Source organism: Acanthisitta chloris, unplaced genomic scaffold (assembly GCF_000695815.1).
Source record: "Acanthisitta chloris isolate BGI_N310 unplaced genomic scaffold, ASM69581v1 scaffold6037, whole genome shotgun sequence".
NCBI classification, from domain to species: Eukaryota; Metazoa; Chordata; class Aves; order Passeriformes; family Acanthisittidae; genus Acanthisitta; species Acanthisitta chloris.
In genome coordinates, this window is record NW_008683073.1 from 19,677 (window position 1) to 33,625 (window position 13,949).

At 42.3% G+C, this 13,949-nt stretch overlaps 1 protein-coding gene across 1 annotated transcript in view; it reads left to right on the forward strand.

Moving 5' to 3' along the window:
• UBAP2 (ubiquitin associated protein 2) overlaps nucleotides 1-13,949 on the forward strand; it is a gene marked incomplete at its 3' end in the record, with an annotated part of 52,109 nt that overhangs the window by 13,419 nt on the left and 24,741 nt on the right. The window contains exons 6-7 of the mRNA XM_009078767.1: nucleotides 10,202-10,256; nucleotides 11,436-11,539. Coding sequence (XP_009077015.1) covers nucleotides 10,202-10,256; nucleotides 11,436-11,539 — 159 coding nt within the window. The remainder of the gene's footprint in view (nucleotides 1-10,201; nucleotides 10,257-11,435; nucleotides 11,540-13,949) is intronic.

The window sequence follows — 13,949 nt, forward strand, 5'->3', positions numbered from 1 at the left end:
TGGCAGGAAATACCTGATTTAATTATAAAATGCAAGCCCTTGAAATCTGCAGGGAGTTGTATAAAGCTATGCAATTCAGTTCTCGTCGTTTCAGGGGTACATGGCCTTATTTCTTTGGGTAGTGGCAGAAGTAATAAAAAGCTTCCTGCCATTTCATTCAGTAGTCTTTGTTTTCTGTTGCATGTAATAGTCAAATGTGGGATAATGTACTTCAGCTGAAAGTGAATAGATTGCTGGTAAGCACCACCTTTTTTACAAATGTTTCATGCAGAGCGTGTGTGTAGGAATCTAGGCTTTGGATAGGAAATCGGGGTGTGCTAATTATCTGAGCAACGCTCTGTCTCTCAGCTACCTTCCCAGGCTGGAGTTACCTTACTGGCTGCTTTCTGGAGGAGGATTTGCTGCGCCGTCATGTTACTACCTCACTGCAGAAGCACTGAAAATAGCAGAAATGGGATTAACTCAGGGATTATAGTGTTGTTTACTGAGAGGGAAAAACCCTGATAACTGAGTGTTTCGGACTTGTGCTGTAGGCATTAGCTTTGTTGTGCAGTAGTAGATCTTCCATTAATGACTATGTCACATTCCTTGCAACTTTATAGGGTAGTAGGTACACAGAGTGCAAACAGCATTGGCTGCTGGTATGCAGGATGCCTGAGATACGAATTACTGACTGATGAGCAAAAAGAAAAAATGCATCACAGGATGTGTTACAGGACACATCTCAGCTGTAATTACTCTGTCTTTAATCTTTGCTTGTTAAACTGCGGGTGTAAACTTTGTCTTGGAAAGGAGTCAGGGGATATCTTGTTTTAGGATGGCCTTCTTTGTGTTTCTTTTCAGTACCAAATTTCTTGAGTGAGCTTAATTTAGGTGTAAGAAATACTGTAATGATGATGAACAGTAGTTGCATCCAAGTGATTATATTTGTCAATACTGCAAGGATTTGCAAATGTCTAGAATGGAATCTCCTGGGGCAGTTATGGAGGAAGATGCTTATGTTTTTGGGATTGTCAGCTCTAGAAGTATTTCCTCATTTGTATTTCCATCAGCTGCAGTGTTATATACAAATTGACAAACTTTAAAAGCACAAGTGGGTTTTTTAATGTTCTTGAATCTTCAATTTAAGGGCAGGTCTGGTTCTCCCACATGCTCCATCCCATGTTGAAAGGGATGTGGTAGAGCTGGAAAAGGCTTTTGAAGGTACTGGGAAGACTGTATTTATGGGATGTGAGGAACAAGCAGACTAGGACTTTTCGTCCTGCAAAAGAGAGAACTGAGTGGGTGTATGGTAGGGATTTGTAAAATTTCTGTGTGGAAATGAACTCGTCACTCCAAGCAAGTATGCAAAAGAGGGAATATTAGATGAAATCAGTGAGTTAGAGCTGCAAGATTGCCACTGAAATTGGGAAGAAAACTCCTTAACACCGAAGTAGCATTAAGAAGCAGTATGCCTTTATTGCAGCACTGAATGCATGGGGGATCCTCCACTTAATATGCACATCAAGGATCCAAACTTTTACTGTTTATGTATTTCAGGAAACAGAGGAATTAGTGCTCATGGGTTAAAAGTTTCCTAATTCTAATTGATTAGTACTCTGTTTTCTATTGGTTAGTGATTTCTCACTTCTTATGCTAATTATTTCCCCAAAATAATTACCGTAATCCCACCATTAATTATCATATCCCCTGCCCTTCACACAGGCACAATTAATTGAGGCATTGATCTTTGGAGGTCTTTCATGACCCCCAGAGGTCATTTTTGATTCTGTCCTTTGGTTGAACTTCTGGTCTTGGTCACAGTTCTCTTGGAATGTTCCTTATCAGGTGTTTTGCTGAGCCTGCCTGCATTCAATGATCAGTCTGCCTTTCACATATGAAAGCAGGCCTAACCCAAGGATGCCATATATCTGATTTGTGCTAACAAATGTCCAAACAGCCATGGTTGTTTTGGCATCTGGTTACTAGATGAACCTACAGAGGTCTTTCTTCATACATACAGTTAACCTGAGGAACTCCTTTCTGTAAGGTGATGTGGGTTTTATCCTAAAAAAGAACCACAGTAAGAAAAGGAGAAAACACCAAAAGTTTTGTTTTATGTAAATTATCTTTGACTAAGGAGGCCAGAGCTACAAATAGCTGAAGACCAGGAAAGCATCCAGAGAAAATGCACTGTGGTTTCAGTTCATGTGCTTTTCCCTAGATACCTAATTGACCATAGCTTATAATGAGATAGCAGGTGGGTGAACTTTTGGACTTGATTCAGCATAGAAATTGTTACAGATTCACATGTAGTGATTCTCCTTCTTTGCTAAACAAAGACGGATTTGTCACTTGCACTTCTCTATTTTCTTCCTCTTCATTATTCCAGAGCAACGTGAGCATGACATAAATGCAGATGCTGACAGGGGATTTTTTTTCTTGCAAAACAGAGATAAAGGGAAAAATACTGTGTTTTAATTCTGGACTTACATGACAAGGAGCCTTCCAGCTCTTGCTTTGTCTGCTGTCTGTATAAGAAAGCAAAAGAGCTTATTGTTTTCATAGATAATGTGATTATAGTCCAGATTGTATTCTTGATTTTCTTTTATTTTTTTTCTAGTGTTTTTAGGTAAGAGGTATGCTATCCTTGAAAAAAAATCTTAAGCTTCTGTAATCAGAATTGCATGTGTAAACATTCTCTTGGTTAAAAAGCTTAGCTCAGCTCGGCATGGGATGTGTTTGGGATTTCCTTTGCCCGAACTAGTAATGATGTTGTGTTCTCTAAAGCATGACTATGGTGCAGACCTTCTGGAGGTCACAGTCTGAAGTCTTTTTACTTCTGCTGTGGTTTGTTCTGCATTGATTGCAAAACTGTTATGTCCATTTTCTATATTTGTGAGATTCACCATAACTTAGTTTTAACAAGTTGCCTATTTACTTTTACATACAATTTTAGAGTTGCAAGTTTTCTGCACATGCTTCTAAAAATGGTTTCTGGAGTACATGCAGTAGATAGTACGATGAATTGCTTCTATCTTTATGGTGACAAATAAAGACAAAAGTAATTTGAATTATTAAATGTAACTTCAGTGTTTGTTTTGGTAGTGTGGAATACCTAGAATACAAAGTTTCTATACTTAGCCTTCTTGTCTCTTAAAGCTTAAACCTTCATCACCTTGGTTTCTGCTGGAGGGATGGCTGGCTCTGCATTTCCAGAGCAAAGACCAAGGCTGTTTGGTTACTGTACAGTCAAAGATGACCACAAATCTAGGGTGTTGCCTGCCCTTCTGTATTAACCTTGAAGTAATTTCCTCTAATTGAAACCTGTCAGTGTGAAAGTCTGAGTTTTGAAATAGAGCACCTGTATTGTGGTGGCAGGATTTGAGTCTACAAGCTGAGCACACTGGATTTTCTAGGGAATAGGCTATTAAGTTAGTGGGCTAGGGCCATATGAGTTTTGCTGCTACACACCCTTCTCATGATCCCATGTTGTGTGCATTTGATTTAGGGGATGAAAGGTTGTGAATGTGGTGGCAATTTTTTGTATGCATGCAGGTACCAGAATGAAGGCTTGGTTGTGTGTTTATGACTGTTTTGAACTCATAGTGGGTTTTAGTGGAAACAGAAAATCTTGCCACCTGCCTGGGTTGGGTCTAAGTGTTGACTTTTCTAGAATTCATTCAAGAAAAGAAAAATGTAAAGAGTAAGGCAGCCCAATCTGCCCCCCATATAGCAAGCAGTAAGGCAGCCCCATCTGTTCCCGGTGTAACAAGCAGCACGACTTAAAAAAGGCACCAGGTGACAGTAGTAGGTGCCTCTTATTCTGCTCTCTGGAAAGCTGTGCTGCTCACTGGGGGCTTGTATCAGGGATGCTACTGAGACTTCCAGGCCTCGTGCAGTCCACTGGCTGTTGCCTGCTGCTGTTGTTTCATGTGGGCACCGGTGGCACAGCGAGGAGCAGTCTGAGTAGCATCAAGAAGGTTTACAGAGCCCTGGAAGTGGCTATAAGGGACTCTGAAGCACAGTTAACGTTTTCATCTCTCCTCCCAGTCAAGAAGGAAGGGGGTTGAAAGGACCAGTTGTATTTGGAGAATCAACAGATGGTTACAGGCCTGGTGCCATAGCCAGGGATTTGACTTCTTAGACTGTGGGACTCACTTTGAGAAACCTGGTCTTCTGGAGGCTGATGGGTTCCATCTGTCAGTGTAGAGGATGAGTATCTTGAGTCATCATTGAGAGCAGCCCTACAGAGAAGGACTTGGGGCTTCTTATGGATGAAAAACTGAGCGTGACATGCCGATATGGGTAGAGGATGAGTATCTTGAGTCATCATTGAGAGCAGCCCTACAGAGAAGGACTTGGGGCTTCTTATGGATGAAAACCTGAGCGTGAGCTGGCCATGTGTGCTTGCAGTCCAGGAAGCCAGCTGCACCCTGGGCTGCATCCAAAGCAGCATGGCCAGCAGGTCAAGGGAGGGGATTCTGCCCTTCTGTTCTGGTAAGACCCCACCTGGAATGCTGCTTCCAGCAGAGGAAGGACATAAACTTGTTAGAGCAGATCCAGAGGAGGCCACAAAGGTGATGAGAGGGCTGGAGCACCTCTCCTGTGGAGACAGACAGTGTTGGGACTGTTCAGCCTGGAGAGGGCTCCAGAGACCTTATAGCACCTTCCAGTAACTAAAGGGAGCTTATAACAAGATGGAGGAACTTTTTACATGGGCAGATAGTGAGGACAGTTTTAAACTAGAAGAGGGGAAATTTAGATATTAGGAATTAGGGAGTATTAGGAAGAAAATATTTGCTGTGAGGGTGCTGAGACACTGGCACAGGTTGCCCAGAGAGGCTGTGAATGCCCCATCCCTGGAAGTGTTCAATGGGCCAGGCTGGATGGAGGTTTGAGCAGCCTGGTCTGGTGGAAGGTGTATCTGCCCATGGCAGTAGGTTTAGAACAAGATAATCTTTAATGTTCCTTCCAACACCGTTCTGTGGTGATTTGTAGTCTTGCCAGGCTGGTGGAGGGGGCTTTAAGTCCAAGTTAGTGCTGAAGGGGAACCTCAGTTGATCCTTCTCCTACCAGTGTGATACCATGGCCAGCAAGAGATGCTCAGAAGGATATTAGGTCATCAGGACAGCACCTAAAGGGTGGCACAAAGGAATTTCAGCCATTCCAGCCAGTAAGTTAACTTCATCATGGACTCAATTCCATTGCCTCTATGCTAACATACATAGCATGGGGAATTAACAAGGGCAGTTAGAGATGTGCACATGCCTGCAGGGCCATGGTCTTACTGGCATCTTGGAGGTGGCCTGGCTTCTTTGACTGGAGTGTTGGAATGGAATGGTTGGAAGAATACAGGTTCTATAGGAAGGACAGGCAGTGGAGATGAGGAGGGATTATCACACTCTGTGTTAGTGACCAACTGTAGTGCATGGAGCTCTGCCTGGGGATGGATGAGGAACTGACCAAGAGCTTGTGCTCAAGAATTATAGGGAGGGCAGACACAGGTGACATTGTAGTGGGCGTCTGCTACAGGCCTCTTGACCAGGGATGAGGCCCTCTATAGACAGATAGGAGTGGGATAGCTCACAAGTCCTGGTCCTCATGGGGAGCTGCCACCACCACAAAGATGTTCTAAGGACAACACAGTTCGGCGCAGACAATCCAGGATGCTCCTGGAATGCCTTGGTGCTAACTTCCTGTTCCAAGTTATAGATGGGCCACTGAGGAGAGGTGCTATGTTGGACCTTATTCTCATCAGCAAGAAGGTGAGGGATGTGAAGGTGAAGGGCAGCCTGGGCTGCAGCAACCATGAAATGGTGAAGTTTGAGATCCTTGGGGCAGTGAGGAGGACACACAGCAAGCTCACTGCCTTGGCCTTCAGGAGAGCATACTTTAGGCTCTTCAGGGATCTGCTTGGTAGAGTGCCATGGGATAGAGCCTTGGAGGGAAAAGAGACCCATGAAAGCTGGTTGATATTTAAGGATCTCTTCCTCCAAGCTCAGGAGGGATGCATCCCAACAAAGAGAAAGCTGGGCAAAACAATTTGACTGCCATGGATGGACAAGGAACTTCTGGACAAACTCAAACAGTAAAAGGAAGCTTATAGAGGATGGAAGCAAAGACAGGTAGCCTGGGAGGAACAGAGAGATTGTCTGAGCAGCTAGTGGTTCTGGTTAGGAATGCTGAATTGGTAATGCTGGTGATGAAAGGAAGACTAGGGAAAGTGTGTGTGGGCCCTTTCTGGAAGAAAACAGAAGGGCTAACCAGGCCATGAAGAAGGCTGCAGAACTTAATGATTGTTTTTGCCTCAGTTTTTACTGGTAAGATCTCCAGCCACATGGGTTGTAGAAGTGACAAGACAGGGACTGGGAGAATGAAGAACAGCCTGCTGTAGGAGAGGATCAGGTCTGAGACCATTTAAGAAATCTAAAGATGCCCATGTCTGTGGGAATTGACAAGATACATCTGTGGGTCCTGAGGGAACTGGCAGAGGAAGTGGCTAAGCCCCTATCCATCAAATATGAGTGAAGTTCTCACTGATTGGAAAAGAGGAAGCATAGCCTCCATTTGAAAAGAGAAATGAGGAAGACCTGGGGAACTACAGGCCAGGCAGACTCACATCTGTGCCTGGTAAGATCATGTAGCAGATCTTCCTGGAAACTATGCTAAGGCAAAAAACCTAAAAGGTCACTGAGGACAGCAGAGTCTATTAGTGGCTTATCCTGGTGTGAAGGTGAATGGTTTTCTGGCCTTTATCAAGCAGAGAACTGGTTCTGAGACCTGATCCAAAAGTGAACAAATAATGTTGTTTTCAGGTAGTTTGGTGCTCGCTCACTGGTAAATGCAAAATTGTCAGTACAGGAAAGGGTTATGCTTGCGGTCACTGGTGAGGAAGACCATAGTTGTAGTAGTTCTGATTTAAATGAGTTTGAGTTTCTGTGGGATTGCATGCTCAGAATTTGGGTCCCTGCTCTGAAATCTGATGTCAAGCCTCGTTTGCTTACTGACCTTTTAGTCACTGTTAAAAACATACTAAGTATGCTAAATACTCTGTGGTCATTTGCAGATGTTTTGTGACTAAGTTCTCTGTGTTAGAAGACTGTGCCTTCTAATCTATTTAAGGCCACGTTTTAATTTTGACAGTTGAGAGAAGTAACTGTCTTGGCATGAGAACATAAGAATGTATTAATGGTCTGGTTGTATCAAAAAGAGTGTCAGTCCTTCCCGATGGTATCTTGTGTTAGTGTCCATGGTGTATGAGATCCTGGTCTGCATTAGAGTGAATACTCAGTGCTGAGTACTCACTGTCCCAGAATTTGAATTAATTCTTTGTGTCTTTTCTACCTTTGAATTTAGTACCAAACCTGTAGGGTTTTGTCTTCATTAGAATGCTTTTTGTTGTAATTGTTGATTAAACTTAATTTAGTTTCAGTTTTGACAGTGTAGACATGGGTCTATGAAGTTAAGGAAATCCACTTGAAATTCAAGCTCAGGATTAGCTTTCACAGTGATTTGATATTAAAACTGCCTTGCTGGCAGACTGTGCATGAACTTCAGGAGCAATATTATTTCTCTTTAGCAATTTCTAAAATTGTTAGACGTTACTAATGTTTTTAGCCGGTAGTTTATTGTGCCCATGATGGTATGGTGTCTTACTTATGCCTTTCTTATCAAAATGTCACATGCTGTTTAGTGTGCTGTCGTGGTTTAACCCCAGGCAGCAGCCAAGCCCCACACAGCCACTCGCTCACTCCCCCACCAGGGGAATGGAGAAGAGACTCAGAAGCGTTAAAGGTACAAAACTCATGGGTTGAGATAAAGATAGTTTGATAGGGAAAGCAAAAGCTGCACACACAAGCAAAGCAAAACAAGAAATTAACTCACTGCTTCCCACAGACAGGAGGTGTTCAGCCATCTCCAGGAGAGCAGGGCCCATCACACTAAACGGTTCCTTGGGAAGACAAACACCATCACTCCAGATGTCCTCCCTTCCTCCTTTTTACTCCCCCTTATATACTGAGCATGATGTCATATGATGTGGAATATCCCTTTGGTCAGTTTGGATCACCTGTCCCAGCTGTGTCTCCTCCCAGTCTTCCATACGCCCCCAAGTTCCTTGCCAGTGTGGCAGTACAGAAAGCAGCAAAGGCCTTGACTCTGTGTATGCTCTGCTCAGCAGTGACAAAAACATCTCTACATTATCAACCCTGTGTTCAGCACAAATCTAAAAAACAGCCCCATACCACGCACTGTGATGAAAGTTAACTCTGCCCCAGACAAAACTAACACCTGTACTAAGGTTATTCTGTTAGGCTTTTTCACTTTGGAGACTTGAGTAGACTTCTCTTCTAAAATCTGTTTCTTTTTATTCTAACTGTTCACCTATTTTTCTGTACCTAATGTCTGCCTCACTCAAAAATATTTCTGCTTGACTGTTTCTATGTTTTGCAGCTCCCAATTGGACTTGTAGCTGAGGTTGTCAGAGAACTGTTGATCTTGCTTCTATGCGATTTCAGTAAATGGTGTTTAATGCTGTATTGATAGCTGCAGGAAGTAATTTTATTATGTAATGGCCCCTACCATGTCCCCAGGTAAATGTGGGTAGCTCATTCTGCTCTGAAAAAAATTTACCAGACGAAAAGATAATCCAGAGTGCTGTGACTTCTGTGCATCACAGCACTGTTGTTTGTGGCAAAGAGCATGTGGGCTTGGTGAAGAAGGATGGCAAATGCCACATTGCAGCAGTTGTTGCTCCTTTCCTAACCTGTGTCTGCCTTCTCTGCAGCTGGTTCTGAAAAAAGAGCAAAGAGAGGAAAATAGTGTAGAGATAGCAGTGTCAGACGTCAGCTACTCTGTGTTCTTGCCTTGCCAAAATACTGTGTGTTGCTGGGTGTGAATCCTTCCTTTGTGTGTTTCATCCTGCTCCTTTTGATGATTCTGAGAAGTCTTTGAAAAAGGAAGGTCAGAAATGTCTTTCGACACTTGAGGAGTGAACTGGGGCAAAGAGAAGAACTGGTGGTGAGGGCAGGAAATGGAAACTCATTAAAACGGGAACTTCCTAAACTGGTTTTACTGTGTTCTGAAGCTGCTGGTGTTACTTAGGTTAAATGGTCCCCTGAAAGTAAAGGGATCCAACTTCAAACAGCTTATCATGAGTAGTTCTGATGTTTGAACACCATTGTATCAGTGATTTAGGATTCTAACTTTTGTGCTCTGGTAAGCTTTTAGTTCCTTGGTGACTTAAAATACCGCATAATTTTGTCATTAAACACAACTTTGTTCTCAGACTGCAGCTCTTGACTTCTTTCTGGTCTTGTAATACAAAATAATATTCCTAGTCTTCCCTGCAAAAAAACCCCAACAAACTAGTAAAGCCTCAGATAAACCCCTAAAAGGGGAGAGGGGAGACCTGTGCAGAAATATGCTGCAGGTAAGAAATAGTTGCGAACACTTTTTGTAGACATTTGCTTTATGGATTGCTAAGTTTAACACAGGTTTCTGTGCCTTGTTAATACTACGCAATGTGCAAAAATAAAGCCATTCACTATATCAAGATGTTTGTAAACTGAGGCTGGTAATCAGAACTGGAGGTGACAAATACTTCTTTTTACTAAAATAGAAATGAGTATTCTTGTGGATGATAACGAAGTTGAGAAATTTGAATTGAGTGTTTTTCATTTCAGTAACTGTGATTAAGGGGGAAGTAGAATGTGCGGTCACAGGTTGGAGAAAGCACTGGAGGGTAGGGATGGCCAGGTGGTCTGAGTCAGAGAAGGAAACAAATGGAGTGTTTAAACTTTCTCCCCACAGATAAGGAGTGGCAGGGAATTTCTTGGGAGATTAGGGTATGCAGGCAGGCTGAGAGCATCTTAGGCAGGAGTTAGTGGAGACAGTTTTGTGTAATGTCTAATGATTTGGCAATAGCAGTCTTTGGGCTGAGTCTTTAGGTAAGTCCTTTAATTGGCATTTGGAGCTGCTTCATGAGATACAGAAAAGATGGCAAAGAATTGCAGGTCCTGCTTAAATAAGTGGTCTTAGATAAACTGTGGTTTATTTGCATGTGTTAGGAAACTAAATTCTGTAAGGGAATTTGAGAATTAAATGGTATTTAACTTCAGCTATGGCAGTTTTCTTGTTCAACCATAGTATTCTCTAATGTGACAGACTAGTGACTGGCGGCTCCTCTGCTGCTGCTGTTAAATGGTGTTTTCTCTCCTAGGGTTTGGACGTGGCAGAGGGAGAGGAACGGGGAGGTTTTCAGCCCAAGGCATGGGGTAAGAAACATGCAGAGCACAGATTTTGGCAAGGATCAAACTCAGTGGCAATATTGATTGATAATGTTGCCATTGTATGTATGAATATTGCTGTATGTTTGATAAACCAGTAGGGATGCAAAAATTTACAAGTCTCTTAGATGATGAATGGAACGTTTTTATCTTAAACCAGTATTTCTGACTGGGCACACCTATACAAACCCAGTGTTTGTTTCCTCAGTGTTAGTGTCTCAGACTTGGAGAACCATAGCTGCTATCAGTAGCAGCCAAATAGTGCCTTGGAGGCTGAAAGTTGTGTGGTGCATATAGTCTTAGGTTAACCTAAACCCAGATTGATTTCAGCGTAATGTGGAATGTGCAAGTTCTATATAAAACTAGAAAGCAGTGTTTCTAAAGTTTCCCCTGTTTTTGAGGTTTCATGCATTAGCTGTTCAGACATATGGGGATCCTAAAACAGATTCAGAAGTATTTACTCAGCAGCTCTAAAGTTTGTTCTCGATTTTGTTGGAATAACTTGCTGTATAGAAACATAGCCTCCACTACTTTGCTTCAGTGTTTGCCTTTAATGGCACTTCATGTAACATCAGTGATGTCATGGTGAACAGAAGGCTTATTCTACTTCTCTAATAATCCTTCTTGTTCATGCTTGTAGATGATGAACTGAAAAGAGGTTTTTCTTCAATAATCCTTTTTCACTGTTTAGCTGCATCTATGTGTTTTGGCATTGGCGTCAGAAGAGCACTTTGAATTAATCTTCCAGTCTGACATTCCACCTCCTGTCCTGTGCCAGTCTGGTGCTCTGAAAGGATGTGATGCTGGTTACTTATCAGTCATCCATCTGCTGAGAAGTTATCAGCTGAGAGGGCCCTTATTCTTGTGTGAATAAACTAATGGTTTATAAGACTGGGGGGAGTAGGTATGCTGCTTTTTCAGGAATTGTATTGGTTTAGTTTCTCTACAGGAATTTTGTTTTCCAGACTCCTCACTTGTTTCTCCTTTCTCTTTTCTTCTTCTCTGACTGCTCATAGCAGAAAAAAGCCCTGAAACCAAATCTATCAAGATAAATTATATGGAGATGGAGATGTTAAATCTAATGCAACTTCACCTAACAGTAATGACACTTGTGCTTGTTGAATGACCCATGTGTTCTCTTCCATTTCTTAACTTCTAAAACTCTAGGACATTTAACCCTGCTGACTATACGGCGTCTTCTGCCACTGATGGCTTTGGGACAAAACCAGAGATTTGGGAGACTGGTCAGAATGATGCAGATGATGGAACTGGTAAGATGCTTCCAGAGGTGGAAGGATTGGAATGAAGACCTGTAGCAAATTGCAGTTGAAATACAGTTCTGTTAGTGTTCAGTTAACTTCTGAAAATGAGAACACATCTCACATGACACAGATACTAGTTCATTTTTATAGTTTAACTGCTGCTGATGTGCAGAGCACATGAATGTTTCTCTGGGTAGAATGAAAGGAAGGCATTTTGCAATTTTTTTGTTATAGTACTCACAACCCTTGAGAAACAAAGGAATTTGAAGAGTTATTGGAAAAGCTTGTATGTGAAGAACTGTTTAGATATCCTAATAATGCTTAAGAGCTCACCTAATGTGGTAAAGGAACATAGGTTGTAACAGAAGTGATAGGGTCACAGGCATGAGGCAGTAGGGTGTGAGGTAATATCGAAGAAGAGAAAGAAAAGCAGTTTATAAATACGAATTCACTCGGTGACACTGGGATGGCTTTTGAAGCCTCACTTCAACACAGAAATGTAAGGATGTCTCTGGGATGGACGAGAGTTCCAAGATCTGCCACATTTGAAGAGAAGAATTATTACCTTCAGCATTAGTAGCACTTGAATGGAAGCCAAAAAGCCGTTTGCCTATCTGAAGATAGTGTGTTTCTGTACGAAGTTTCAAGTGAGAAGTATGCATTCCCAGCTGAAGACAAGAAACAGACGGTTTGTAAGGGAACGACTTAGCAGCAATCTTGTGGAGATTCAGAAATGAGGAGGGTGACCTTCTTGTCTGTGATTGGGAAAATGGGATACCTTGCTGCTTCCTGTATTCTATTACGGGAGGTGAAGACAAAGGAAACCCAGTGTCAGGATGAAAAAATTCATGTACATTTTTGTCTGCACTTGCAAACCACTGAGTGAGAGATTATTTTTTTTAAACTGCAGTAACGGGTAACTCTTCTGATCTCATAATTGCTGAAACCTACTTAGGTGATTGTTCACCAACCCGTTTCAAGGGTGAAAAGAGATCCTGGAGGCCTGAGTGTGCTTTGTTTAGCTTTGCTGTGAGCCACTTGAGATGCAGCTTTCTGAACTTCATACAAGCCATTTTCCACTTAACCAGAGAAGACAGCAACAGGCTTAGAGTTGAGGAGGGCTTATTAGGCAGCAGTCTCAGTGCCTGCTAGTCCAGTGTGGGAGAGTGACCATGAGGATATTAATGGGTATTGAAAGGGAGCACTTTTGCCAAATGCAGCATCTTTCCAGAGAACTACTTTTGAAATGACTTGGTGCTGTAGTGCAAAAAGAAATGCACCTTTTATTTTCACTCATGTTAGTTTTTCAAACAAGAAAGGCACCTAATGTCTTGAAAATTCCTCTAGGAATTCTGATGTTGTTGTTTGCTAATTGGCACCAAAGGGCAGGGTATGTTGTCGCAGGTGTTGCAGAAGCAGTAAGGTGAACTAGCTAAAGAAAGGAGACCTACGAGAAAGGTATGAGAACACTGGCTCAGAGGTAGAGAATCATTGGTTTGTTATGATGATTGCACCTGTAAGGTTGTGGCTTACATGTGACTTGTGCTCCACTTCCGAAAGGGTCTCAAATGTCTTGTGACCCTCCCTGCTAACGCAGAGTAGCCTTCATGTGTCTCTCTTACGGCAGCCTCCGTTCCTTCTTGCAGGCATCTCCTCAGTCTTCAGTAATGGAAGAATTCTGCCTAGGAATTAGAATAGCTTGGTGTGGGTAAATGGATCCCTGTAAAAGTACGAATGTGTCTGCATGAGTGGTGTGCTGCTGAGCAAACAGATGGGTGGAAATTCAGAGTTCTAGCTGACGTGTGGAATTTCTGTTTGGATGCCAAGCCCATCTCTGCTGTGTGCATGTCACCTAGAACCACACTGAACTTCAGTAACACAGCTTAAGGCATGTATGGAAATTTGGGAAGCAAGGCATGGAGAAGGAGGTGTGAGAAGGCATTTGGGTATGTTCCACAACCTTGTCAGATTAATGGTTCTTAGGGATATGAATGGGTGAGTGTCAGTGTGTGGGGTTTCTGCAAAAGTATTTGGTTGGTGGAAATTTAAAGTAAACTGGATAAATGTGAATGCTCTTTTTGGGTGTCAAGTACTTTTTTGTTGGTAGCCTTAATTTACTTTCAGTGCAAATGAAAAAGGCACCATAACTGACAAAACAAAAACGTCTGTCTGGAGTGCTTTGTTTTACAGTGTTGCTTCTTTAGACAAGCTCTAGGAATGTCTCAAAGAAGTCCCCAAGCCAAAAGGAATCTCTTAATATAAAGTAGGCTTTGAAATTGAAACTTGTAGTTTTGTCTCAAGTGGGAAGCACTTTCAACCTTGTGTTGGAAAGCATATTGAGGGCTTTCAGAAGAGTCTACAGCTAAGGTGGTAATTTTAAAGCACAAGAGAGTGTTCGGAAGAAAGACTGAAGCAGTGG